Source organism: Myodes glareolus, chromosome 27 (assembly GCF_982192425.1).
Source record: "Myodes glareolus chromosome 27, mMyoGla1.1, whole genome shotgun sequence".
In the NCBI taxonomy this organism is placed as follows: Eukaryota; Metazoa; Chordata; class Mammalia; order Rodentia; family Cricetidae; genus Myodes; species Myodes glareolus.
In genome coordinates, this window is record NC_142052.1 from 14,728,122 (window position 1) to 14,753,048 (window position 24,927).

General features: G+C 39.6%; 1 protein-coding gene across 4 annotated transcripts in view; it reads left to right on the top strand.

Annotated features, from left to right (window-relative positions):
• Cdk14 (cyclin dependent kinase 14) overlaps positions 1-24,927 on the top strand; it is a 545,726-nt gene that overhangs the window by 226,129 nt on the left and 294,670 nt on the right. For all 4 annotated transcript variants that reach the window (XM_087902477.1, XM_087902478.1, XM_087902479.1 and 1 more), the window contains one exon: positions 29-123. In XM_087902477.1, the coding sequence (XP_087758603.1) occupies positions 29-123 (95 nt within the window). The remainder of the gene's footprint in view (positions 1-28; positions 124-24,927) is intronic.

Consider the following 24,927-nt stretch of genomic DNA (forward strand, 5'->3'; position numbering starts at 1 on the left):
CTGTTTCTCTCCCCACTTTGTCTTGCAGCGTCTCTGTTGAAAGGCTTGAAGCACGCAAACATCGTGCTGCTTCATGACATCATCCACACCAAGGAAACGCTGACGCTTGTCTTTGAATACGTGGTAAGTGGAATCAGAGTGCAGCCTAGCTAAGTGAGAATAAAAACCTCACAGTCATAGCATTTGATGTTTTAATGGCTATCCTGAGATGAGTGGCTTTTCTGAGTACTTGTGACATTGTTTTGTGTAAAATCATGGCCCTGTGAGAGATTTTTGAGTATGTCTCTTAAAAGAACGTCCAGAAAAATGTCAAGTTGCATTTTGTTAGGTATTTTTTTTTTAATTTGTAGGTTATTTGTTACTTGTGTGCTTACATTCTGATCTTTAGACTTATTTAAAAGGATGGTCACTATCAAAGGAATTCAGAAGCAACACAAAATATTTTTCTTGGAGTTTGTAATGTAGTTTCACAAAAGCATTCTTAAGATATTTATCTATTTCTATATATAGTTATACAGAGATATATTGGTAGGAGTTGGGGAGGGATCCAGATACCTCTGAAATTTAGGTTTCAAGGTTTTCCTCCTTAGTTATTTCAGCTATTAACTAAAGCTTCCAATTTGTATAGCATACCATGTAACAATCTTCTTGTGTTGAGGGTGTCACTGCGGGAAGACCTGAACTTCAACTGGTAATTAATCTTTCTTCATTCCCCTCACTAAAACATATGGTGTTTGTGTAGCACCGTCTCAGCATTTAACTGTGGAATCATGAAATGTAACCATGATAATTAGCATCCCAGTTTTCACAGATGGATCTGAGAGCATGTAATTTATAAGATACAAATGACACCGGTGCCGACTTTTTATTGTGAAGAATAGCTACTGGGATTTTGAATGTATTAAGGTCTCTTTTTTATAATTAGGGTTTTTTTTAATAATTCCCATTTTCCTTAAAAGTATAAAAGAATGAATATTTGAAGCATTTTATATCTTCCTAATGTCTGCCTGTGTCTGTTTATCATTTGAAAATTGTTGTCTCCTGAAGAAGCCATTCATCTTGTCTATTTACATATAAATGATAGATACATTTAAATAATATGGTAATGTGGTTACAAGGATAGCTAGAGCTAGTGAGTTGCATATATTATGTGCTACCAAGAATGGAAGCAGATTCACACATCAATACAAATATAATTTCTTTTGTTTCCTCCATGAGTTGGAGTCAATAATGTATTGAGCTGACTTAGGCTTGTAACTTTCCATTCATGTTTTCTAGTATGTCTGATTTACATATTTCAATGAAATCTAGAGTTTTCTATTTATACTGTCTTCCACAATGCTTTACAGAAAGAGTGTTTAAAGATGTACTTAGTCCCTACCTCAGACTGGGCAATTAAATTAGAAAAAAAAAACAATGTTTGGGACACCTATATTTACGGATTTTATGTTGATTTCTGTGTACAGTCCACTGATGTGAAGTTAAACACAGACATATGTATATGTTAATTAAGTTAATGTATACACATACTCATATATGCACACATAAGCTTGCGATTTTGTTTTTTAGTGTACTCTGAAATCAGTATCAAACATTGCTATCTATATGTTCTCAAGCTTTATAATGACATTACCATATTTTAAAGTTGATGATATCGAACTTATTTTATAAGCAGCATTGATTTTGTTGTTCCATGTTATTTTCTCGCTGGCCCTGGTGGCACATAACACCAACTTCTCAGGAGACTGAGGCAGGAGAGTCATAAATACAAAGCCTACCTGGCTAGAGAGAAAATTAAAGGCCAGCCTCGTGAAGTTAGCGAGATCCTGTGCCCACAGGGAGTGGTATGGAGAAATGCAGCTCAGGGGAGAGGGCTGCATCATTGGACCTCTGTTGCTGGGATAGAATGCCTTAACAAAACAATGCATGGAAGGTTTTATTTTGACATAAGTTTCCAGAAGGGGTGAATCTATCCTGGGGTGAAGCAAGAGAGTTGGACATTTTTTTTTTTTAGACTCTAGTGTGTCTTTGCTTTTATATTAGAAGTTCATTTTTAGTTGGGGAGGCATGGCAGCAAGCAGCAAGCCTAGAGGCAGGAGCAGGAAGCTAAGAGCTGATATCATGGACTGCAAGCACAAAGCTGCAGGCAAATTGGAATAGTGGTGAGACAATGAACTCCCGAAGCCTGGCATCATTGATGCTCTTTCTTCAGCCAGGCCACAGTGCTCCCTAACCTTCCCAATCAGTGCTATGAGCCGGAGTCCAAACGGTCTAATATGTGGGCCTATGGGGGCATTAGTCATTCAAACCACCACAAGTTCATGCCTCGTTGTAAAAGACCACGGGGTCAATCTTGGCCACCACCAAAACAAACAAACAAACAAACAAAAAACCAAGAAAACAAATAAAATTTTAGAAAGGACGTAGTTTATAATGTAATGGAAAAAAATCAATATGCCACGCTCTTAAAACCCGAGATGTAAAGGTAAAACAGGAGAGTTCGGCAGGTTTTGGGACACTGCTACATCTTTGTTTTTCATTGGAATTATTTTCAGTGTCTTTCTGAGGTACACCCATGTGCCTCACTACACAAAGGGTTCTGATTTATGACAACGCCCATGCAATATAATGTATTTCTACCCCTTTCTTTGGTAGAGAACCCTAATCCTAGCTCTTTTATGTTATTCCCACAGTGACATGTTAGGTTTCTGAAAGCCTTCTGAAGGCCAGAATCATGAAATAAGTGACAGAATGTTGTGATATGGGAAATGCTCAGGAAATGACTTTGGAGCTAATTAGCACAACAGTCCAGCAGCTAATAGAACTTTGTTGTTCTTCTCAAATACATTGGAAAGTTAAAACATTGAGAAACTAAATTCTTCCCAACGTTCCCTGTGTGCTTATGTAATGATCTGGAAGCTTGAAAGCTGGAGTTTGTTGGCCTTGGGTTCCCAGGTGGCTTGCATCTCAGTGGCAGGTCACATGGGCCTCTGCTAAGTATGCTTCCGGAACTGCTTTCATCTCATAGATGGAGTTGCTAAGGGTCACCTCTAATCCGGAAAGGACAAGCAGGCTTGGAAAGGAAGCCGCTTCTTAATGGTCTAAGACACTGGGGCAGCGCTCTGTATTTCAGGTATGGGTTTAACCTTGAAAGAGAAATATGATAGCATTTGGAATCATTGACTCCAGAATACATTTAGTTATGACAAGGCTAACAAAATTGTTCTTCTACTTTAACAGAAAGCTTAAGCAGTTTAGTTTTTTATGCTCATTGGTTTTTGTCAGAGACAAATGAGTGCCACATTGTATTTAACAGGATGATGAAAAATGTAAGATATATTCCATAAGTGGGAATAAGAATATTAATAGTAAACACAATTATAGAAATGTATGTTGCCATTAATTTCATAATCATTGTGTTTTGCTTTAAATTGCAAAAGAGCAAGCCATCTGGAACATCATTTTTCATTGCATATTTAATGTTGTACTAAAAGAAGCAAAAGCCAAGCATGGTAACAAAAGCCTTTAATCCCAACACTCAGGAAGTAGAGGCAGGCACAGTTCTTTATCATGTACGCCTGGTCTACACTGAGAGTTCTAGGTCAGTTATAGGCCACTTAGTAAGACCCTGTCAAAAATAAATAAACCACAAAATTGAATGAGGTTTTCAGACATGGACAAAGTTTTGATTTTACAAGATATATAAGTTATAGAGATTAATGTATGATATTGTACATATAGGAATTTGGTAGAAGACCAGACATTTTCTCAACTATTCATGCCACCGAAACATGAGTAACCATAAGCAAAAGGATACAATTACGTAGGAGATGGCCATGTCTAATAACTTTGTTGCTTTGATTGTGGTTATGGTAACATGGGTGTGTGCGGGTATCATAAGTACTCAGAATGCATATGTGGAATATATACAGATGTTAGTCTATGGGTTACTGCTCAAAAAGTGGCAGGAGGAAAACCTAGAAATTCATAACTAATCCCATCCCAAAAAAAATTAATGTAGTCATTTTATTTCTCCTATGATGTAAACTATTGAAATAGTTCAAACTAATATGGAACGTATTTTAAAACTTAAAACTGTAAGATTGTGCCTCATGAGAAAAAAAATACAACTGAAAATCATATAAAATGATTGAAAGATCACCAAAAATTTCATGGCTCTATTAGTTTTATAAAACACTCCCATAAATGTTGTCCAATAGATTGTGAGATTATGATGGTTGTTACTTTAATACCCTAAGTCTTGACTTAGTTTTTCATGCATTAATCACTAAGTAGGGCTCGGTTATAAATTAATGTAAACTACAAAACAGAGATCCATGACCTGAACACTGGGACACTCCCACTTCGGTGGTCACAATGCTGAGGACTCTCTTTTCGAAAACTCAGCCTGATTTCTAAATGAGCCAAGGTTTATGAGGGCAGTGATTAATTCTCTCAGGCACACCAGGCGATCTGGTGCATCCAAAATTGTTAAATGTTTTTGTACACACATCCACCCGCCCCCCCCCCACACACACAGTGGGGGAAGGACAGAGAGAGACAGAGAAACAGTCGGAGAGACAGAAACAGCAGAGACAAAAATTTCATCACTTTAACTCATAAATCATCATTTAACTCATATTTCATTTTTTTCACCTGGTTTCCAGCTGTATTTCTCACATCTAAACTTTTTTTCTACCCAAGCAAACATTCTCCGTGAGCAGTCATAGCAGCTTCAAATCATGGCGTGGTTACAGATCCATCGTTGTGTCCGAGCAATTAAAGACTCTGTTCAAAACAAATGTGCCAATCAGAGTTCCCTATGGCAAAACGGAGCTTTCCCTGGCTGATTCAGACATGAAAGTCTTGTAGGGTTATTGTGACCGGCAGCCTGATAACTAGGTTTTGAAAACAAGAGAAATCAGGTGACTCTGGCCAGTCAGACCTCGAGCAAGAGTTACGGCTGGGAAGTGTGCTCTGAGCACCTGCTGCCATCGGAAGTGTTGACAGCATACTGCATCTCTCAATTGCTTGTTTGGCGTTCCTGGGTTAATAGAGTTGACACTCCGCTAATGATGTCAAAGTAGCCTCTCTAGCCTCATTGCTTCTTTGGGTTGTTGCCATCCAATGATGAGCCAGAACTGTTTCGGTATAGTTGGCTGAAATGAAGTCATGTGTCGTGGTTGGACTGTACTGGAGCCCACAGGACTGTGTGTCCAATGTTTTGTAATGGCAGACAGATCCTGTTTTTCTTCAAGCTTCACAGAGTAGGCTGGTCTTAGTGGTGCATGTGTTTAATTTTAGCACTCTGGGTGACATAGGCAGAGATCTCTATGAGTTCCGAACAGTCAGCACTATATAGTAAAACCCTATCTAAATAAGTAAATAAATTAATAATAAATTCACAAAGCATGGCAGTGGTTTTCCCAGCATGCAGTGCACATTCCAGTGTAGTGTCTGCTCCCCGTGGTGTACGACCATCTCATAAGCAGTCACTGCATCAGCTGTATTACTCAGTTACAGTAAGAATGTGAGCTGAACCGCAGGTGACATGCTCACAAATCCTCCCTTAATGATCTTTGAGAAATCCTCTAAATTGTAAGTAGTTGAGCATGAATCTAGTTTTAAAAATGTGATTTAAGGTAGGCTCTACATCTATAGATATACAGCATAACATAAGAATATTGGCAGAATTCCAAACTATAGTTCAATATTAAATTTTGAGAATCTTCATTCTCATTAAGTATTATTTGATTATCCTAGGATTTGATTTGATCGTTCCAAGCTCTCTAATGAAATCTGATCTAACAGAATGGCCATGAAGTCTGCGTCTCAGGTCACCATGCTTATCTATGTCTGCTTCAGCAGTTTCCCCCAAACCCATTGATGAATGCGTTGGCATGAGCCAGGAGAAGTCAGCCGCCATTGTCCTTCACCTCTCTCTCCATGTGTCATAGTTAGTGATTCTATGGAGAAGTGGTAATGATGTACTTGACCACCTGTGTTTGTCATAGGTAGCACCGATAATTAACAACTGAGTGATGTAATCAAGGGTCAGAAAGTAGTCTGGTGAAGTGATGAGTCCAGCCTTTAAGGTCCATTCTGTGTGAAACAATCTCTTTGGCTGTTTCGTAAAGGGCAGTTTAGCTGAATATAGAAAAAGACAGTGCAAGCACATTTACTTAAAAATGATTCGTGTAAAACAAGACTGGTAATTTCCTTGCTCCGGTGTGAGCTGGCGCTGAGATGTGACAGGAGACGGCAGTAGCAGTGCAGAGTGTGTGTGTTGACAGGAATTGGAGCAAAGCAGAGCAGACACAGGTCGGCTAATGAGATGACAGGGCGGCAGCAGTAAGAGAGATGCGCATCCGTGCAGAGGAGAGGGAAGCAGTGCCCGTGCTCTAGAGAGGCTGCAGAGGCTGAGGGCGAGACTTCCAGGAGGCCTGTTGTAGCTTCAGTTTGGAAAGAATATTCCAGTGCTCTGTGTTACTAGTAAACTAAACTTGGCGTCTTAGAGTGCAAGGAATACTTTATTGCTAAATGTGTTTATTCATCAGGATGACTAGAACCACAGCTGAAATTCAATGTGTCTGTGTGTGTGTGGGGAAGGTGCCCCTAGCCTGTGCTGTGTGCATTGCATTAAAATGTTATTTGAGTGTCTTAGTACATGGAAGTCATGGTCCCTTCTGGGACCTTAGAGTTCTCATAAGATTCCTTTGTTTCACTGATAAAGAAAACTGGGTTCATTCATGTACTTCCTGCTCTTTCTTGTAGCTGTGTCCTGTCATCTTTTGAGTCTGTGTAATGATGAACAGGCCCTGTTTCCCATCAGAATTCACAAAACAGGCTGGCTTGGGTGTTAGTCCAGTATCTTCTAGTTAGATCACAAAGGACCAAGCTTTGCAACGATTACATAAATTTGTCTCATTTGGCACCATTTTTTGTAAACAAACTAAAAATTTTATGGTCATTCACTTGGTAATTAATTGACTCATTTGTCCTCTAGCTTAAGTGGGCTGTCCTGACAGGCCCTTCCCTCTTGAGTCTAGAGATCCAGATAGATAGCCCTAGCCCCAGCATGATAGTACACACTTGTGATCCCAACACTTGGAAGAATGATACAAAAGGATTACAGATTTAAGGCCACTTGGACTGCATAGCCAGGACCTCTAAACAACAGCAACAACAACAACAACAACAACAAGAAAGCCTACCCACAAGAAAACAAATTACGTACATGTCTGTCGGTATCTGTCTGGTAAGCCTGGTGATCTTACACTGGTGTTGTAGCTACAGAAGCCACTGGAGTGTAAAACGGCAGCCACACTTGTACATGTGTGATGGGGCTATGACAGTCTTGCAACTTGGTGAAAACTGTGGAAAGCCGGCTTGGACTCAAAGACTTCCCTTTATAAAAGGCTTTAGGGATGTTTTTATTTTATTTATGGAGAACTAGTTGTGTTAGTGATTACATATTCTGCACGGGAAAGCTGTCATTCAGGCGGGAGTACCAAGTGTGGAAGAGCAGATGCAGGCATTGTGACTGCCTGATGGCGGACAGTGTGAAATCAGGGATTCTGAACCACAAGGAGAGATTGAAGAAATGAAAAGGAATCAGGCTGGCTTTCAATCAGTGCTCTCTTATGAACTCCCTGTTTTCTCTAATTGGTAAAAACAAAGTCAATTAACTCCTCTTCTCTCCTTTCCCTGGTGACTGTTTTCATCTAATAAGGCATGCGGTTTCTTCAGTCATTTCAGCTGTTTGGTCACTGTCATGTTGGATGCTGGGATGGTAGTGTCTTTTTCTTTGTTCTTGTATCACACTTATATTCTGCACTGTGGTGTCTTGTCATGTGGTTGCCAGCCGGATTGCATGCCCCAGACCTAGTTAAGGATTTTAGTTCAATAGTCTAAGATGGAAGTGAGTCTAATCTTTAACTTGCTTAAGAGAATGCCTGATTATCGCCAAACAGTTATGTGCATGTTCCACTGTATCTCAAACCATTTTCTTTGAATACATTCGGCCTCTTTGGATTTGGTTTGTTTTTATTTGAAATTCTCATTTTATTTTATAATTCTATCATTTAAACCACAGGCACTTAGTAGTCGAGAAATGACATGGAAGATAAGAACCATATTAAAAAAGAGGGTTCCTTGGGAAAGGAAGGCAGTTTTAATTTCTTTTCCTCACCAGAAATGCTGTTATATTTCTTAAGAAAATAACAATATTACATGAGTGTGCTTGTTAGGGGGTGTGGGAGGCAGGAGAGTGACACATTAAGTAGAAGAAAACTATCAAAGCTGATGAGTTCAGAGGAACTAGACAAAGCTTTACTTGTAAATGCAAGATTTTTAATTTTATGAATGTTCCCAAGATCAGAATGACGGTAATCAATGATTCCAATTACCTTTGAATTGAAGCTGATTAGATCAGTAAATGCCTGTAGAAAACATCATTGGCCAATGGGAACGTGCACATTGCTGTATAGCTCACAAAATGGAGTGGAGGTAATATTCCAAAAATCTCACAGCAACTTGAGAAATTTGTATCATTTCAGTGTGTACTTCTTTGATTTTGTTTATTGTGCATGCATGCCAATGTGTGCATGTATTCATGTGCATACATTTGTGTGTGTACATGTGTGTGCATGTGGATGTATTTGTGTGCATCTGTTGTGTACACTCCTCTCTGTGTGTGCACGCTTGTGTGTGTGTTGACACACAGTCTCTTGTTGCACAGGTTGTTCTTGACCTGCTGATCCTCCACCCCACCTGCAAAACACTGGGATTACAGGCATGTGTCAGAATGCCTAGGTTCCCTTATTTCTTGTTTTTTTTTTAATGTGAATATTTAGCTCAGGTCCCATGGCATTTTAACTTAGTGTGCATTTTTTTCTGTGGTAAGGTGTGCATTTGCCACTATCAGTATCAGCCATGAATCTGAGGTGATATCATTGTCAACTTGCATGGAGTTTAGAGTCCTTCAGTTTTAATTCTTTAGGAAGGCAGAGGTATTCACTTCGTATCTTTTACATTAAGAAAACCAATTCTGCTCTTTCTAAACATATAAAAATACTCTTTTTAATGTATCTTAAATATCTTTTTTGAAAATTGTTACTAAGGGTATTTATTGAGTATGTAGGTGTAGTGTGTGTACAGTGCCCGCAGAGGTGAGAAGAGGGTGCCGAACCACCTGAAACTGGAGTCGTAGATACTTGTGAGCTGCCATGTGGGTGCTGAGAATTGACCCTGGGTCTTCGGCAGGAGCAACATGGGCTTTTAACAGTTGAGCCATCTCTCTCACCCCCTCTTACTGTCTCTGGTTGGTTATTTATCTTTGGGATCAGCCATTGCTTTGTCCTTAATAACAGAGTATTATTTATATAGCTTATAGAATTTTGTCCTTTTAGATCTTTTACCTATTCACTTAAAAGTAGACTCCTGGCCCCTGTCGGCCTCCATTTCTTTCATCCCCAATAGCACTGCTGTAATTTTTATTGTATTAATGGTCAGTTTTTATGGTATGTGTCATTATGTCTTTGTTGCTGAGGCAGATAATATCCTACGATTGTGCTTCTCTCTCTGTTCACGCTGCCTCTCCACGGAAATAATCCTCTTCTGATTTTAATGTTTTTCATTAGAACTTTTCAGAACATAGAGATAGCAAGCCTCTGGTGTCCTGGTATGTCCTCGGCCTTTGCTTTGTCTGGAGAGTCACCCTACCCATTTTGTGTTTACGTGGGGAACATAAGTTCTGATCCTGTGCAGGGACAAGCATGGGAAAGTGTTTGTGTGTAGCTCAGCACTTGAGCTTGATTGACACCTGGGTGGGTGATTCTGGTTGGGAATAATATTCCATTCACATTTCAGCAGAGTGCTCAGTGTTTCTTATTTGTCATTATTTCTTTTTTTATTTCATAAAACAATCTTTTTTATTTTACATACTAATCTCAGTTTCCTCTCTCTCCCCTCTTCCTGTTTCTCTCACCCTACTCCCTCCCCCACCTACTTCTCAGAGAGGGTGAGGCCTCCCATGGAGAGTCAACAAAGTCGCTCATATTACTTTAGGCAGGACCTCCTCCACTGTATCTAGACGGAGACAGGTAGACTTCTATAGGGAATGGGCTCCAAAAAGCCAGTTCATGCACTTGGGATAAATACTGATTCCTCTCTCAGTAGCCCCCCAAACTGCCTAAGTCACACAAATGTCACCCACATTCAGAGGTTCTATGCAGGCTTCCCAGTGGCCAATCCAGAGTCAGTGGGCTCTCACTAGCTCAGGTCAGCTGTTTCTGTGAGTATTTCCATCATGGCCTTGGCCCCTTTGCTCATAGTATCGCTCCTCTCTCTCAACGACTGGGCTCCAGGAATTTGGCCCAGTGCTTGGCTGTGGATCTTTACATCTGCTTCCTTCAGTTACTGGATGAAGGTTCTATGATGACAATTAAGGTAGCTTTCAATCTTATTACAAAGAAGGACAGTTAAGGCACCCTCTACACTATTGCTTAGATTCTTAATTGAGGTCACCGTCCTGGAAATTCTCAAAGTGCCAGGTTTCCCACTAAGCCGACACAGACTGCCTCTATTAAGACACCTCTCTCCTTGCTCTCCTTCTCTAGCATCCCCACAACTCAACATTTCTGATCCCTCCTCTCCCTCCCCTTATCCAGTCCCCTTCCACACGCCCCCATGCTCCCAATTCACTCAGGAGATCTTGTCTATTTCCCCTTTCTGGAGCATCCATGTGTGTCTCTCTTGGGGTCCTTTTTGTTTCCTGTCTTCTATAGGGTTGTGGACTACAGTCTGATTATCCTTTGCTTTATGTCTGATATCCACTTATTAGTGATACATAGTAAGTACATGCGTATTTGCCTTTCTGGGTCTGGGACACCTCACTCAGGATGACTTATTCAAGTTCCGTCCATTTGCCTGTTTTCCTGCTGAGTAGTACTCTGTTGTGTAGCTGTGCCACACTTTCTTTATCCATTCTTCAGTTGAGGGGCATCTTGGTTGTTTCCGGATTCTGACAATTATGAATAATGCTGCTATGAACATAGTTGAGTAAATGTCCTTGTGGTATGAGTGTGGATCCTTTAGGTATATGCCCAAGACTAGTGTTGCTGGGTCTTAAGGTAGATTGCTTCCTAATTTTCTGAGAAGTTGTCCTGCTGATTTCCAAAGTGGCTGTACAAGTTTGCATTCTCACCAGCAGTGGAGGACTGTTCCTCTTACTCCTCTCCAATGTAAGCTGCCATTAGTGTTTTTGATCTTAGCCAATCTGAAAGGTGTAAGATGGAATCTCAGAATTGTTTTAATCTGCATTTCCTTGATGACCAGGGATGCTGAGCATTTCCTTAAGTGCCTTTCAACCATTTGAGATTCCTCTGTTGAGAATTCTCTGATTAGATCTGTATCCCACTTTTAAAAAATTGGATTATTTGATATTTTGATATCTAGTTTCTTGACTTCTTTATATATTTTGGAGATCATCCTTCTGTCAAATGTGGGGTTGGTGAAGGTCTATTCCCATTCTATAGGCTGCCATTTTGTCTTGTTGACTGTGTACTTTGTCTTACAGAAACTTCTCAGTTTCAGGAGGTCCTATTTATTAATTGTTTCTCTCAGTGTCTGTGCTACTAGGGTTATATTTAGGAAGTGGTCTCCTGTGCCAATGCTTTCAAGGCTACTTCCCACTTTCTCTTCTATGAGGTTTGGTGTAGTTGGATTTATATTGAGGTCTTTGATCCAGTTGGACTTGAATTTTGTGCATGGCCATAGATATGGCTCTATTTGCATTCTTATACATGTCTACATCTGGTTATGCCAGCACCATTTGTTGAACATTCTTTTTTTTTCATTATATAATGTAGCTTCTTTGTCAAAAATCAGATATTCGTAAGTATGGTGATTAATATCAGAATCTTTGATTCTGTTCCATTGATCAATCTGTCTGGGTTTTTTTTTTCCCAATACCAAGCTGTTTTTATTGCTATAACTTCTTAGTAGAGCTTGAGGTCAGAGATGGTGATGTTTCCGGAAGTTCCTTTATTTTACAGAATTGTTTTGGCTATCCTGGGATTTTTGTTTTTCCGTATGACATTGAGTATTTTTATTTCACGTTTGTGAAGAATTATGCTGGGATTTTTATGGGTTTTGCATTGAATCTGTAGATCGCTTTTGGTAAGATTGGCATTTTTACTATGTTGATCCTACCTATCCAAGACCATGAGAGATCTTTGCATTTTCTGATATCTTGTTTAATTTCTTTCCCCAAAGACTTAAATTTCTTGTCATACAAGTATTCTACTTGTTTGGTTGGAGTTACTCCAAGATATCTTACTGAAGGTGTTTTTCAGCTGTAGAAGTTTCCTGGTAGAATTTTTCAGGTTACTTATGTATACTATCATATCATCTATAAATAGTGAAATTTCAACTTCTTTCTTTTCAATTTCTATCCCCTTGATTTCCTTTTGTTGTCTTATTGCTCTAGCTAGGACCTCAAGAACTATATTGAATTGATATGAAGAGAGTGGACAGCCTTGTCTTGTTTCTGACTTTAGGGGAATAGGTTTGAATTTCTCTTCGTTTAGTTAGATGCTGGCTGTTGGCTTGCTGTATTTTGCCTTTATTATGTTTAGGTATGTTCCTTGTACCCCTGATCTCTCTAAGACCTTTATCAAAGGCTTTTTCAACATCTATTGAGATGATCATGTGTTTTTTTTTCAGTTTGTTTATAGGTGGATTACATTGACATATTTTCATATGTTGAATCATCCCTTCATCTCTGAGATGAAGCATCATGGTGGATGCTTTTTCTAATGTGTTCTTGGATTCAGTTTGGCAGTATTTTATTGAGTATTATTACATCAATGTTCATGAGGGAGATTGGTCTGTAATTCTCTTTCTTAGTAATGACTTTGTGTGGTTTTGGTAGCAGGGTAATTGTAACCCCGTAAAAAGACTTTGTCAGTGTCCCTTTTGTTTCTATTGTGTGGAATAATTTGAGGAGTAGTTGTGTTAGCTATTTGAAATTTGCAGAATTCTGTGCTGAAATCATCTGACCCAGGGCTTTTTTTGGTTGGGAGAATTTTGATGACTGCTTCTATTTCTTTAGGGGTTATAGATCTATTTAAATTGTTTGTCTGTTTTTGATTTAGTTTTGGTATGTGGTACCTATCCAAAAAAATTCCATTTACTTTAAATTTTCCAATTTTGTGGAGTACAAGATTTTGAAGTACGAGCTGATAATTCTCTGGATTTTCTCAGTGTCTATTGTTATGTCTCCCTTTTCATTTTTGATTTTCATTTCTGAATATAATTTGTATTTTCTCTTTCTGCCTTTTGGTTAGTTTAGATAAAAGTTTTTCTATGTTGTTGATTTTCTCAGGGAACCAATTCTCTGTCTCTTTGACTGTTTGTATTGTTTTCTTTGTTGCTATTCTACTGAATTCAGCCCCCAACTGGATTATTTCCTGGCATCAGCTCCTCCTGGGTATTTTTACTTCTTTTTGTTCTAAAGCTTTCAGGTGTGCTGTTAAACCCCAAGTGTGAGATTCCCTCACTTTCTTTATGCAGGCACTTAGTGCTGTGAACTTTCTTCAGCACTGCTTTCAAAGTGTCCCATAATTTAGGTATGCCGTGCATTCATTTTCATTGAATTCTAGGAAGTCTTTATTTCTTTATTTCTTTCTTGAACTAGAGGTGATTCACTTGAGCACTATTCAGTTTCTGTGAGTTTGTGGACTCTCTGCCATCAGTGTTGTTGAATTCGAACTTTAAGCCATGGTGATCTCATAGGCTACAGGGGTTATTCAAATTTGTTTTGTATCTGTTGAGGTTCGCTTTGTTACTGAATTTGTTGTTGATATCAGAGAAAGTTCTATGAGGTGCTGAGAAGAAGGTGTATTCTTTTGTGTTTAGGTAGAATGTTCTATATTTGTATGTTAAACCCATTTGAATCATAATATCTGTTAGTTCCTTTATTTTTCTGTTAAGTATCTGTCTGGCAGTCCTGTCCAGTGGTGACAGTGGGGTGTTGAAGTCTCCCATTATTAGGGTGTGGGGTTTGATGTGTAATTTAAGTTGTAGCAATGCTTCTTTTACAAATATGGGTGCCCTTGTATTTGGGACATAGATGTTCAGCATTGAAACTTCATCTTGATGAATTTTTCCTATGATAAATAGGAAATGTCCTTCTTCATCCCTTTTGATTAATTTTAATTTGAAGTCTATTTTGTTAGATACTAGGATAGCTATACCAGCTTGTTTCTTAGGTTATTTGATTGGAAAGTCTTTTCCCTACCCTTTATTCTGAGATAATATTTGTCTTTGAAGTTCAAGTCTATTTCTTGTATGCAGCAGAAGGATGGATTCTGTTTTCGTATCCAATCTGTTAGCCTGTGTCTCCTTTTTTAATTTTTTTTATTTTCAAAACAATTTTATTTTATATACCAATCCCAGTTCCATCATCCTCCTGTCCTTGCTCTCTCTCCACCTTCTCCCTACCACATCCCACATCCACTTCTCAGAGAGGGTGAGGCCTTTCATGGGGAGTCAACAAGGTCTGTCACATCACTTGAGGCAGGACCAAGGCTCTCCCCACTGTATCTAGACTGAGGAAGATATCCATCTGTAGGGAATGGGCTACAAAGAGACAGTTCATGCACTAGGGATAAATACTGGTTCCACTGCTAATGACCCTACAAACTGCGCAAGCCACACAACTGTCACCCACATTCAGAGGGCAAAGTTCAGTCTTAAGTAGGTTCCCCAGTGGTAGGTCCAGAGTCAGTGTGCTCTCACTTGCTTGGGTCAGCTGTTTCTGTGGGTATAACCATTATGGTCTTGCTCTCTTTGCTCATAATATGGCTCCTCCCTCTCTGTGACTGGAATCTAGTTCTGCCCAGTGATTAGCTGTGAATCTCTGCATCAGCTTCCATCAGTTACTGAATGAAGGTTCTGTAAGGACGGTTGAGATAGCCCTCAATTTTATTAGAGGGGAAGGAGAGTTAAGGTACCCTCTCCACTATTGCTTATATTTTCAGCTGGTGTCATCCTTGTGGTTTCATGGGAATTTCCCTGATTTGGGATTCCCCCCTGTATGCTATCAATATGTTTTATTATCACTGGTTATTAAAGAAGTCCCTTTAGCATACGGCAAGGTAGAGTAAAGCCAGGCAGGAAATCTGAACAGAAATAGATAGAAAGAGTAGGAGGAGTCAAGGAGATGCCATGTCACTGCAGAAGGAGAAATATGCTGGAACCTTACTGGTCGACCACAGCCTTATGGTGATACGTAGATTACTAGAAATGGGCTAAGATGTAAGAGCTTGCTAGAAATATGCTTGAGCTATCGGCCAAACGGTGTTGTGATTAATATAGTTTGTCTGATTATTCACGTCTATGTGGCCCGGAAACAAAATTGCAATCTCTGTTTACATTTCCCTGTGCCTGGTTTCTTGCTAACCCCATAATGACTCCCACTTTCAAACTACCTCTTTGTCTCTGCCCTCCCTCTCTGTCCTTCACCCAACTCTACCTTCCCAGTCACTCATGTTCTCCTCCCTGCTCCCCTTCCACCCTCCCCCCACACTGCCAGTTTACTAAGAAGATCTAGTCTACTTCCCCTTCCTTGGATTATCCATGTATGTCCCTCTTAGGGTTCTCCTTATTTCCTGTCTTCTCTGGGATTGTGGACTGTAGGCTTGTTCTCCATTGCTTTATTTCTAATGTCCACTTATGAGTGAGTACATACTGTGCTTGTCTTTCTGGGTCTGGGTTATCCCACTCAGGATGCCCAGGATGGTTTATTCTAGGTCCATCTACTTTCAGGCAAATTTCAAGATGTCATATTTTTTCTGCTGAGTAGAACTCCATTTTTTTTTTTTGATCCATTCTGTGGTTGAGGGGCATCTAGGTTATTTCCAGTTTCTGGCTATTATGAATGATGCTGCTGTGAACATAGCTGAGCAAATGTCTTTGTGGTATGATTGACCATCCTTTGTGTACATGTGCAAGAGTGGTATTTCTGGATCTTGAGGCAGATTGATCTCCAATATTCTGAGAAATTGACATACTGATTTCCAAAGTGTCTGTACAAGTTTGCACTCCCACCGGCAATGGAGGAGTGTTTTTTTTACTCCACATCCTTTCCCTCAGAAAGAGATCAAAGGGAATACAAATTGGAGAGGAAGAAGTTACACTTTCAGTATTTGCAGATGATGTGATAGTATACATAAGTGATCTGAAAATCCTGCCAGGGAACTTTTGCAGCTGAAAAGCACCTTCAGTAATGTGGCAGGATACAAGATTAACTTAAAAAAAAAAACAGTAGCCTTCTTATATAAATACAATAAGCAGTCTGACATAGAAATCAGAGAAACGTCACCATTCATAATAGCCACAAATAATATAATATATCTTGGGGTAACTCCAACCAAACAGGTGAAAGACCTGTATGACAAGAACTTTTCATCTTTAAAGAAAGAAATGGAATAAGATATCAGAAAATGGAAAGATCTCCTATGCTCTTGGATAGGAATGACCAACATAGTAAAAATGGCAGTCTTACCAAAAGCAATCTACAGATTGAATGCAATCTCCATCAAAATCCCAGCACAATTCTTCACAAACTTGAAATAAAAATACTCAATGTCATATGGAAAAACAAAAAACCCAGGATAGCCAAAACAATCCAGTACAATAAAGGAACTTCTGGAGGCATCACAATCCCTGACTTCAAACTCTACTACAGAGCTACAGTACTGAAAACAGCCTGGTATTGACATAAAAACAGACAGGAGGACCAATGGAACCAAAGACACCGATATCAATCCACACACTTACGAACACCTGACTTTTGACAAAGTAACAAATAATATAAAATGGAAAAAAGAAAGAATCTTCAACAAATGGTGCTGGCATAACTGGATAGCAACATGTGTAAGAATGCAAATAGATCCATATCTATCACCATGCACAAAACTCAAGTCCAATAGGATCAAAGACCTCAACATAAAAGCAACCGCACTGAACCTCATAGAAGAGAAAGTGAGAAGTAGCCTTGAACACATTGCCACAGGAGACCACCTCCTAAATACAACCCCAGCAGCACACACAGAATCCCTATTATTCTTAGGTTTGTATTGTCATGCTGTTTCATATTTCCTGTATATTTTGTGTTAAGAATTTGCTGGAATTAACATTTTTTGTCTAATCCATCTATTTCCTGTATCCTAATTTCATCGCCTAGGATTCTCTCTTTCATTTATTTCATTCTATTGGTTATGCTTACATCTGTAGTTCCTGATAATTTACCCAGATTTCCACTTCCGGAATTCCCTCCGTTGTGTTTTCTTTATTACCTCTATTTCAGTTTTCAAGTCTTGAACCATTTCCTTCTCCTGTTTGTTTTTTCGTGGCTTTCTTTGCCTTTTTTTTTTTTATTGAAGGGAATTCTCATTTCCTCTTTAAGTGCCTCTGTCAACTTCATATATCTATTTTTAAGGTTGTTTTTTCTACTTCACTTGCGTTGGAGTCTTCAGGCCTTGATTGTGTGGAACCACTGGTTTCTGGTGGTGCCATATTGCTCTTCATGTTGCTGAATGTGTTCTTACACTGTCATCTACCCAGTTCTTCCTCAAATGGGTGCAGGTAGGACCTGTGCTTCAGGGGGTTCATCTTCCTCCCATTGGTGCCAATGGGGCCTCTGGGTTAGGTGGTTGCTCTTCCTCCAGGCGCAGTTGGGGCTGCACCTCTGGTGGTCACTATGTGGCTCTGGGGCTCCTCCAGATACAGGCAGTGCCAACGCTCTGGTGGTTGTTCCTCCTGGTGTAGAAGGGGCCATGGCTCCACCGGTCACAGATGCAGTGGGAGATGTTTGGGGCATGGGGAGGCTACTTCCAGGTCTCTGGGGCTTCCAGGAGTGTTTGTGGGGCGTGGTAAACGCCTGCAAGGGCTAGGACCTAGAGGGCAGGGCCCTACAGCCGGGAACCCAGAACTCACCTGTCCTGGTGCAGACAGGGCCAAAGTTTAGGTGGTCATAGATGTGATGAGGAATGATTGGGTTGTGGGGAGGCTACTCTCATGTCTCTGGGGGTTCGGTGTGTGGGGGTGGGGCATGGAATATGTGTCCAGTGGCTAGGGCCTAGAGAGTAGGGCTCTCCAGCTGGTAACCCAGATATTCATCTCTCCAGGTTCAGTCAGTGCCAAGGTTTGGAAATCTTCCTAAATCCCCCCCAACACACAAAAAAGAGCTTTTATTTTTGTTTAAGGACATTCCTTCATGTTGATTGTTCTGAAGTTTTATGTGGAAGCAGAAAGATACCACAGTGCAGCTATAATCTCACGGGGTCCATCTTTTCATGGTGGGATCTCAAGTCTTCTCAATTCTTTTCCCTTTTAATTCCTTAACTTTTTGCGTGTCTCTGTGTGTGTTTGTGTGTGTTGTGTTGTGCTTGTGGTGTCTGTTTTCTCTTAACTTGCAGAGAGACTACGAAGCAGTTTTATGAAGTTGATCCCCATTTTAGATATGAAACATATGGTTCCTGATCACAGATTTCCTGCACTCCCCGCCGTTGCTTGTTGTCTACTTACTGTTCAGGACTCATCACTGAATTTGCATTTGAATAATAATGAGTTGAACATCTTTAAATGTGAGGCTTTGTTTTAAGCAATTTTCATAGATTATTTAGTATGATATTCTCCCTTTCATCTTCTCTGTATTCTTTCTCTGTATAATTTAAATATCTGACTTTTTGGTTGCTTTTCAATCTTTCTTTTCTTCTTTGCCATGTTTTTGCTTCTCTTTTCTCTGAACTCAGGATTGATGACCATTTTCTCATTTTTATGTTTTACGTATTCTACTTAAACTCTCTTGTTTTGTATGAAATTTCTGGTATAACATCTCAGAATATCCCATTTATGAATCCTTTTCTCAAAGTGCAGTATCTTTTATCTACTGAAAATACTAACAGTACTATTCGATACTAGTAAAACTATTTGCCTCATGTTATTTATTTTTTCTTGTAGTTTGTTGTGGCTGCTATGTTTAATTTTAAAGACTTTGGTCAGATACTTGATACAGAAACAGCCTGACTGAGTTCTCTGAGTGTGTGGGTCCCTGGTAGACCCTGAACTTCAGCAAAACAATGAAGTGCTCCCTTTTACAGAGAAGCTCTAGACATTGCTGCATGTCTTTCCCACAGTGCTATTAGATTCCCAGTGTCCTGTACTTTTTTTAAAAAATTAATTCTTTGAGAATATCACACAGTATATTTTGATCATTTTCATACACCCCTCCTCCAATTCATGTGTGATCTACTACCTTTCCTTACCCCCTCAACTTTGTGTTCCTATTTTTTTTTAAACCTATGGAGTCGAATTTATGCTTTCCGTGTAGTCTTGGGGTGTGGCTGTTCCCTGGAGCTGGGCACAGAGACTATGAATACGAAATGCCCAAAGACGAATATTGTGGAAATAGATTAGGTGATTGGACTGCACTACATTATCCTACTTTGGATGATACCTGACCTTAATTTGATTTCTCAGTCCCTGTACCCTATCTGTGTTTAAGAAGGGGTTCTGTGTGTAAACAGCTGGGAAGGGGATCTCAGGATTAAGTAGCTGCTGAGGACTTCCAGCCAGCCTCCATATGTAGACTTTCTGTGTGTCGATGTCACTACCTGCCGACACTGCTGTGTATAAACTATTGCTTCTAGACTTTCCCTACTGACAGTGATATTTGTTCCTCTGTAGTTTGCTATGTCTAGCTACTGTTTGTTTTGGAGCATCTGAAATGTGGTGATGTGTGGATTTGGCAGAGTATAAAGTAGATATATGTTCTGTTTGTCATCTTTATCTTGGAATCTTATAAAAGCTTGTGGTTATATAAATCACTACATTAATGCTGTGAAGCGTGTACCATTTTGCTGTTCATCAATTATTAATAGTTTATCAGATGTGACAAAGGTCACAGGAGTGAAGATACTCAAATTAACAGTGATTATATTACCATCAAATCCTTAAAAATTTAGAGGCATAAACAAAATCCAAAGTGTATCTTTATTAGGATTTTTCATATCGGTAGACATATTTATATTTGCTAATTGGTGTTTGTTATGACTTGTCTTAATGGTTATGTGGTGGCAGTGTACACAGCAATATGCAATTCATGCTGTATAGAAGTAGCTGATGGTCTGAATTTAAAACAATTATTCAAATACATAGCCTTTGGTTTTCCATTATTTGCACACCTAACAGCCTCTTTTTGGCTTCCGTATTCCGTGTTACACCCAGGCTCACTGAGTAGTTCACTCTTTTCCAGCTGACGCGCTCCAATTTTCAGTCCTAACAGATGCCCGTTCTTCATCTCCATTTCGTAATTCAGGAACTAAAACGCTAATGAGTCACAGCAACTATTTGCTAAGTAAAAACTTTCCATATGTGGGACTTTTCATTTTTCCTTGATCTATGACCTGCTTTCTAGCGTGGAGCCCCAGACAGCCTTCTCTGTTTCAGGGGCGTCTGGAAGCTCAAGTCGATTTTCTTTTCTACCACTTCTTCTATTTCTGGTTTTCTGGGCTAAAGTGTAGAAGCAGTGAGGATAGACAGTGTTATAATCCAGTTAGAAATTTGAGACTATGTTGAAGGAAGCCAGCTAAATCTGCCAGTAACACAAAGTCAGATGGCAAGAGGAATGAGCCATGGGGGAGAATGTGATTATTCATGGAGTATTTATTAGAAAAAAAAAACAAAAGACCAATAATCTTTATTTATAAAAACAAATCAGCACTCAGCCCACTGAACAGTACGGTGAGTTGACAGGCAGATTTAAAGGGGTCAAAGGCCACTTGATCTTTCTTGTTTTCGATAATAGCATCTGTAACAGGTAAATGGGCAGCTTTTCTTCCCGAGGGCTGCAACAAGATCCTCATTTTATGTGCTGAATCCTAACACTGGGAATAGGTAATTTCCAGTTTCATTTCAACACAACACAGAATGGCAGTGTGAATGTGTGTGCACATGTGTGTGTCTGTGTATGCATATGTGTTTCAGAATACAGTATCTTTTCACTACGCCTTAGAGAGTATGACAGACACAGAGAAAAAGTAACCATACCTCTTTTAAGTAGCACTTGGTGTAGCTGCTGGAAATAATACCTGGAGCTGTTACCACCTCCAAGATTGCCCCAGCTGCTGATCACCCACTTTGATGGTCACACTGTTCCCCTTTGGAGACTGGAGATCATGAAGGGTCATGAGGGGTTAAAGCCCTGACTCTGTTGGTGCCCCCCGATGGCTTGGCCACCAGAATAGTTGACTTCCTGTATCCAGGTCCATTTCTTGCTCTTTTATTTTGGTTCCATTTTTCCTTATATATTATTTTGTTCTGAATGTACTTTATTCTGAACTATATAATAAACTTAGTATTCTTCTACTTTCCGAAGAACCCCTTCATGCTTAAGAAGTAGAAATGCTAATTTACAAATAGATTTTAACCCTTCATTTTTCAAAGGGTGTGATAACCTTTTAATATACAATTAGTATATGGAGGTCTGACTTAAGGATCCAAATATATGACACAGTGTCAGAAAGTTCAAATATAGCAAGAATTTGAAGAAAAGTTAATTTTGAAAAAAAATTTAATATAATGTGGCATTCTTTTAAAGTTGCTGAATTTTTATCATAGTTTTATTTTAGTTTTTTAAAAAATATAATTCAAATATAAATATATATATGTATACATTCTAAGTATTAACATCCTTTCTATGTTTTACCATATTACTAGAGAACAAAATACTGAGTAGAATTTGACTATTATCAAATACTGTATTAATCTTTTCAGGAAGAGTATATGCATTTTCTATCTAACATGGACACTACACGCCCCTTGCTTAGCTAATGAATTAAGAGCCTCTTGCTTTTGTATAGCTTGATCAGTTCTCCTTACTAACATAGTTCACATCACATTCTGTCCATCACTCCAGAGGTTACAGTGCTACCAGGTGTTTTCTCTGAAGACATGTGATCCGTTCTCACGTGATGTAATCTGTGGATGTTTTTGCATGTACATATATATATAATACATTTATATATTATATTATATGTAATATATATAATACATTTTTATATATAATATATAAAAGGTGTTACCTGTACTTTTGAATTTTTTAAACACAGATTCAAGATCAGTAAATATGTTTGTGTAGTGTACATTCCTATTTTTAAATGAACACACCCTGTGCATCCCATGCTTCAAATTTTGCATAATTGTGAAATTCCTAATAAAATGAATCTGAGAGATGATCATTTTCAGACATTTTAATACTCACTTGTCTCTGCCGTTTCAACTTTCAGTAACCTCGTTTTCTCACCGGGGACCATAACTCGGCTTTATTATCACAGGCTTTTGTATCCTGGGTGGTACCAAGTGTTCACTGTGTGTGCCGTCATTTCCTTTACCAAACGTGTCGTATGCTCATCTCCTTAGTAGAGATTATAACAAGTTTCAGTTGATGAGTCTGGTGATTGTATACCAAGCCCACTAATTCGTTAGAGCCCGTTTACTCAAAACTCTCGAGACTGTCTGAGATAATTTTTAGTATAACTGATTCAAGTTTGGACGCTGGTGCTGTGTTTTAAAAATTGGTAGAAGTAATATTTTAAATACGTGCGCCCTGGAATCAGGAAAGAACAATAGGAATTTTTCTGTAACTCAGCAGTGAAGTTTTATTCTTTTCCATGAAATTTTTTTCAACAAACTTTTTTTCTTTGACAAATTGCACCCATCGAGAAAAGGAAGTGCTATCGTGAGCTCCAATTCACTGACTAGATGTTGACATAAGAAGTTTAATCATATTATGGTGTGCAGTAACATTGGTTTGTGCTTCTAGCACCCTCCAGGTTCATGTTTAAAACACTAAATATTCCTGCTAAGTAAGTCATGTGCCTAGGAAGGGTTTTATTGTTGGCAGTGTTGCAATGATCTAAACTTTAAGTAAAAAAGAAGGAAATAGTGGTTTCACTATATTTAGGCTATCCTGGGCTATACAGTGAGACCCTGCCTCAAGCAACATAAAGTTGCTACGAAAAATGTGAGGAGAAAAGTGTGAGATCTTGGCCCAAAAGTACACGTGCTTCACGTGCATCATGGGGCAGCGTGAAATACTCCTTCCACCTCCTAAAAGTTCACGTGCTTCACCACGTGCACCACAGGGCAGCGTGAGTTACTCCCCCCCACCGCCTAAAAGTACACGTGCTTCACCACGTGCACCACAGGGCAGAGTGAGTAACTCCCGCCACCTCCTAAAAGTACACGTGCTTCACCACGTGCACCACAGGGCAGCGTGAGTTACTCCCTCCACCGCCTAAAAGTACACGTGCTTCACCACGTGCAACACAGGGCAGTGTGAGTTACTCCCTCCACCGCCTAAAAGTTCACGTGCTTCACGTACACCACGGGGTAGCGTGAGTTCCTCCCTCCACCGTGGCCATAAAAGACATCTGCGGACTTTACTGCCCGAAAAGCTTTTTCTAACATGCATCATTGTGCATTGTCTGTTACGCCAGTCAGGAAAATACATTTCTGACTTCATGGTTTTTCTAGAAACCTCTCGTTCAAGAGAGTTTCAGCTAATCCTGTTTTGGAGTTTGTAGCCCACAGGCTTTCTTCCCCAGATAATCAGGCTTCATAACTAGACGAAGAACTCTATAGTATTTAGGAAAATTTTAATAACATTGCTTCTAATGTGCCTTTCTCTGCTGTCTGAGGAAAGCTTCCCAGAAGTGTTATAAACAGAGAAGGTGTTTGAGCAAACTCATGCATGTTTCCCTTCAGTTGTGCAGAGGAAGAACATGTGGTTTCATTTGTCTTTCCCATAGCTGTTAGCAAATTCCTATGTAGTGAAGATGTTTGACTCATCTTTAAGAGTTTTATGATCTTTTACTTGTTTATAATGCCCTGGAAGAGTGATACAGACTTTCAGGTGACTTGGCAAAAAATCAAAAACAAAACAAAAACCAGAACAGCAAAGTGTAATTGTTAAATACTTTTCTTTTCTCATAATGTGTCCTAAAATTAGTATTTTTAAAATTAAAAATTAGACACTCTTAAAGCTCTCTGCAGTGCCGTTTTTTTTTTTTTCTAAGCCACATGCCTCTGTATGACAAGCTCCCGTGGGAGTGCTGTCCTCCCTCAGAGCAAGCTAATGAGGAGCCTCTTCTACTCATCCTTGTAGCCTTCAGGCTGCCCCATGCTGGGCGTGGCAGCTAGGTGCTGTGGCCTCAGCACTTGGGAAAGTGAAACCAGGTGAACTATATGGAGAGTTTCAAGCCTACCTGACAACAATGTGATGGCTTGTCCCCCCAAACCCCCAACAACAACAAATCCAAACCAAAATAATCCTAGACTAGCCACATTGTTTACTACTGTCTTCTCTTTCTGGCCTTGGTCTCTTCTTGCCACCCCCAATTTCTCTGTTTCATATTCCGCTTGCTGCTCTTGCTACACAATTTTATGCTCTTTCCTATTTCTAAGAGGGCAGATCCAGAGAGTGTGTTCAGGATTAAGATATTCTTGAGTACTACTCCAGGTCTGTTTGTTTTGCACGTGTATGTGTGTATACATGTGATTCCACATGTGAGCGCATCTGTGTGGGGACACATGTGCAATATACATAACTATGCATTTGGAGGCCAGACGTGTCTCCCTCAGTGGTTCCCTGCTTTCTTTCCTGAGTCAGTATCTCTCACCAAACACAGAGGTAGCCAGTGCAGCTAGTCCAAACAGCCAGCCTGCTGCAGGACCCATCTCTGCTTCCCATTTGGTATTAGAGATAGGCTTCCAAGCTTACCTGACATTTTTCTGTGGGTGCTGGTGATTTGAGCTCAGGCCTGCGTGCTTACCTGGCCAGCATTTTCTCCACTGAAC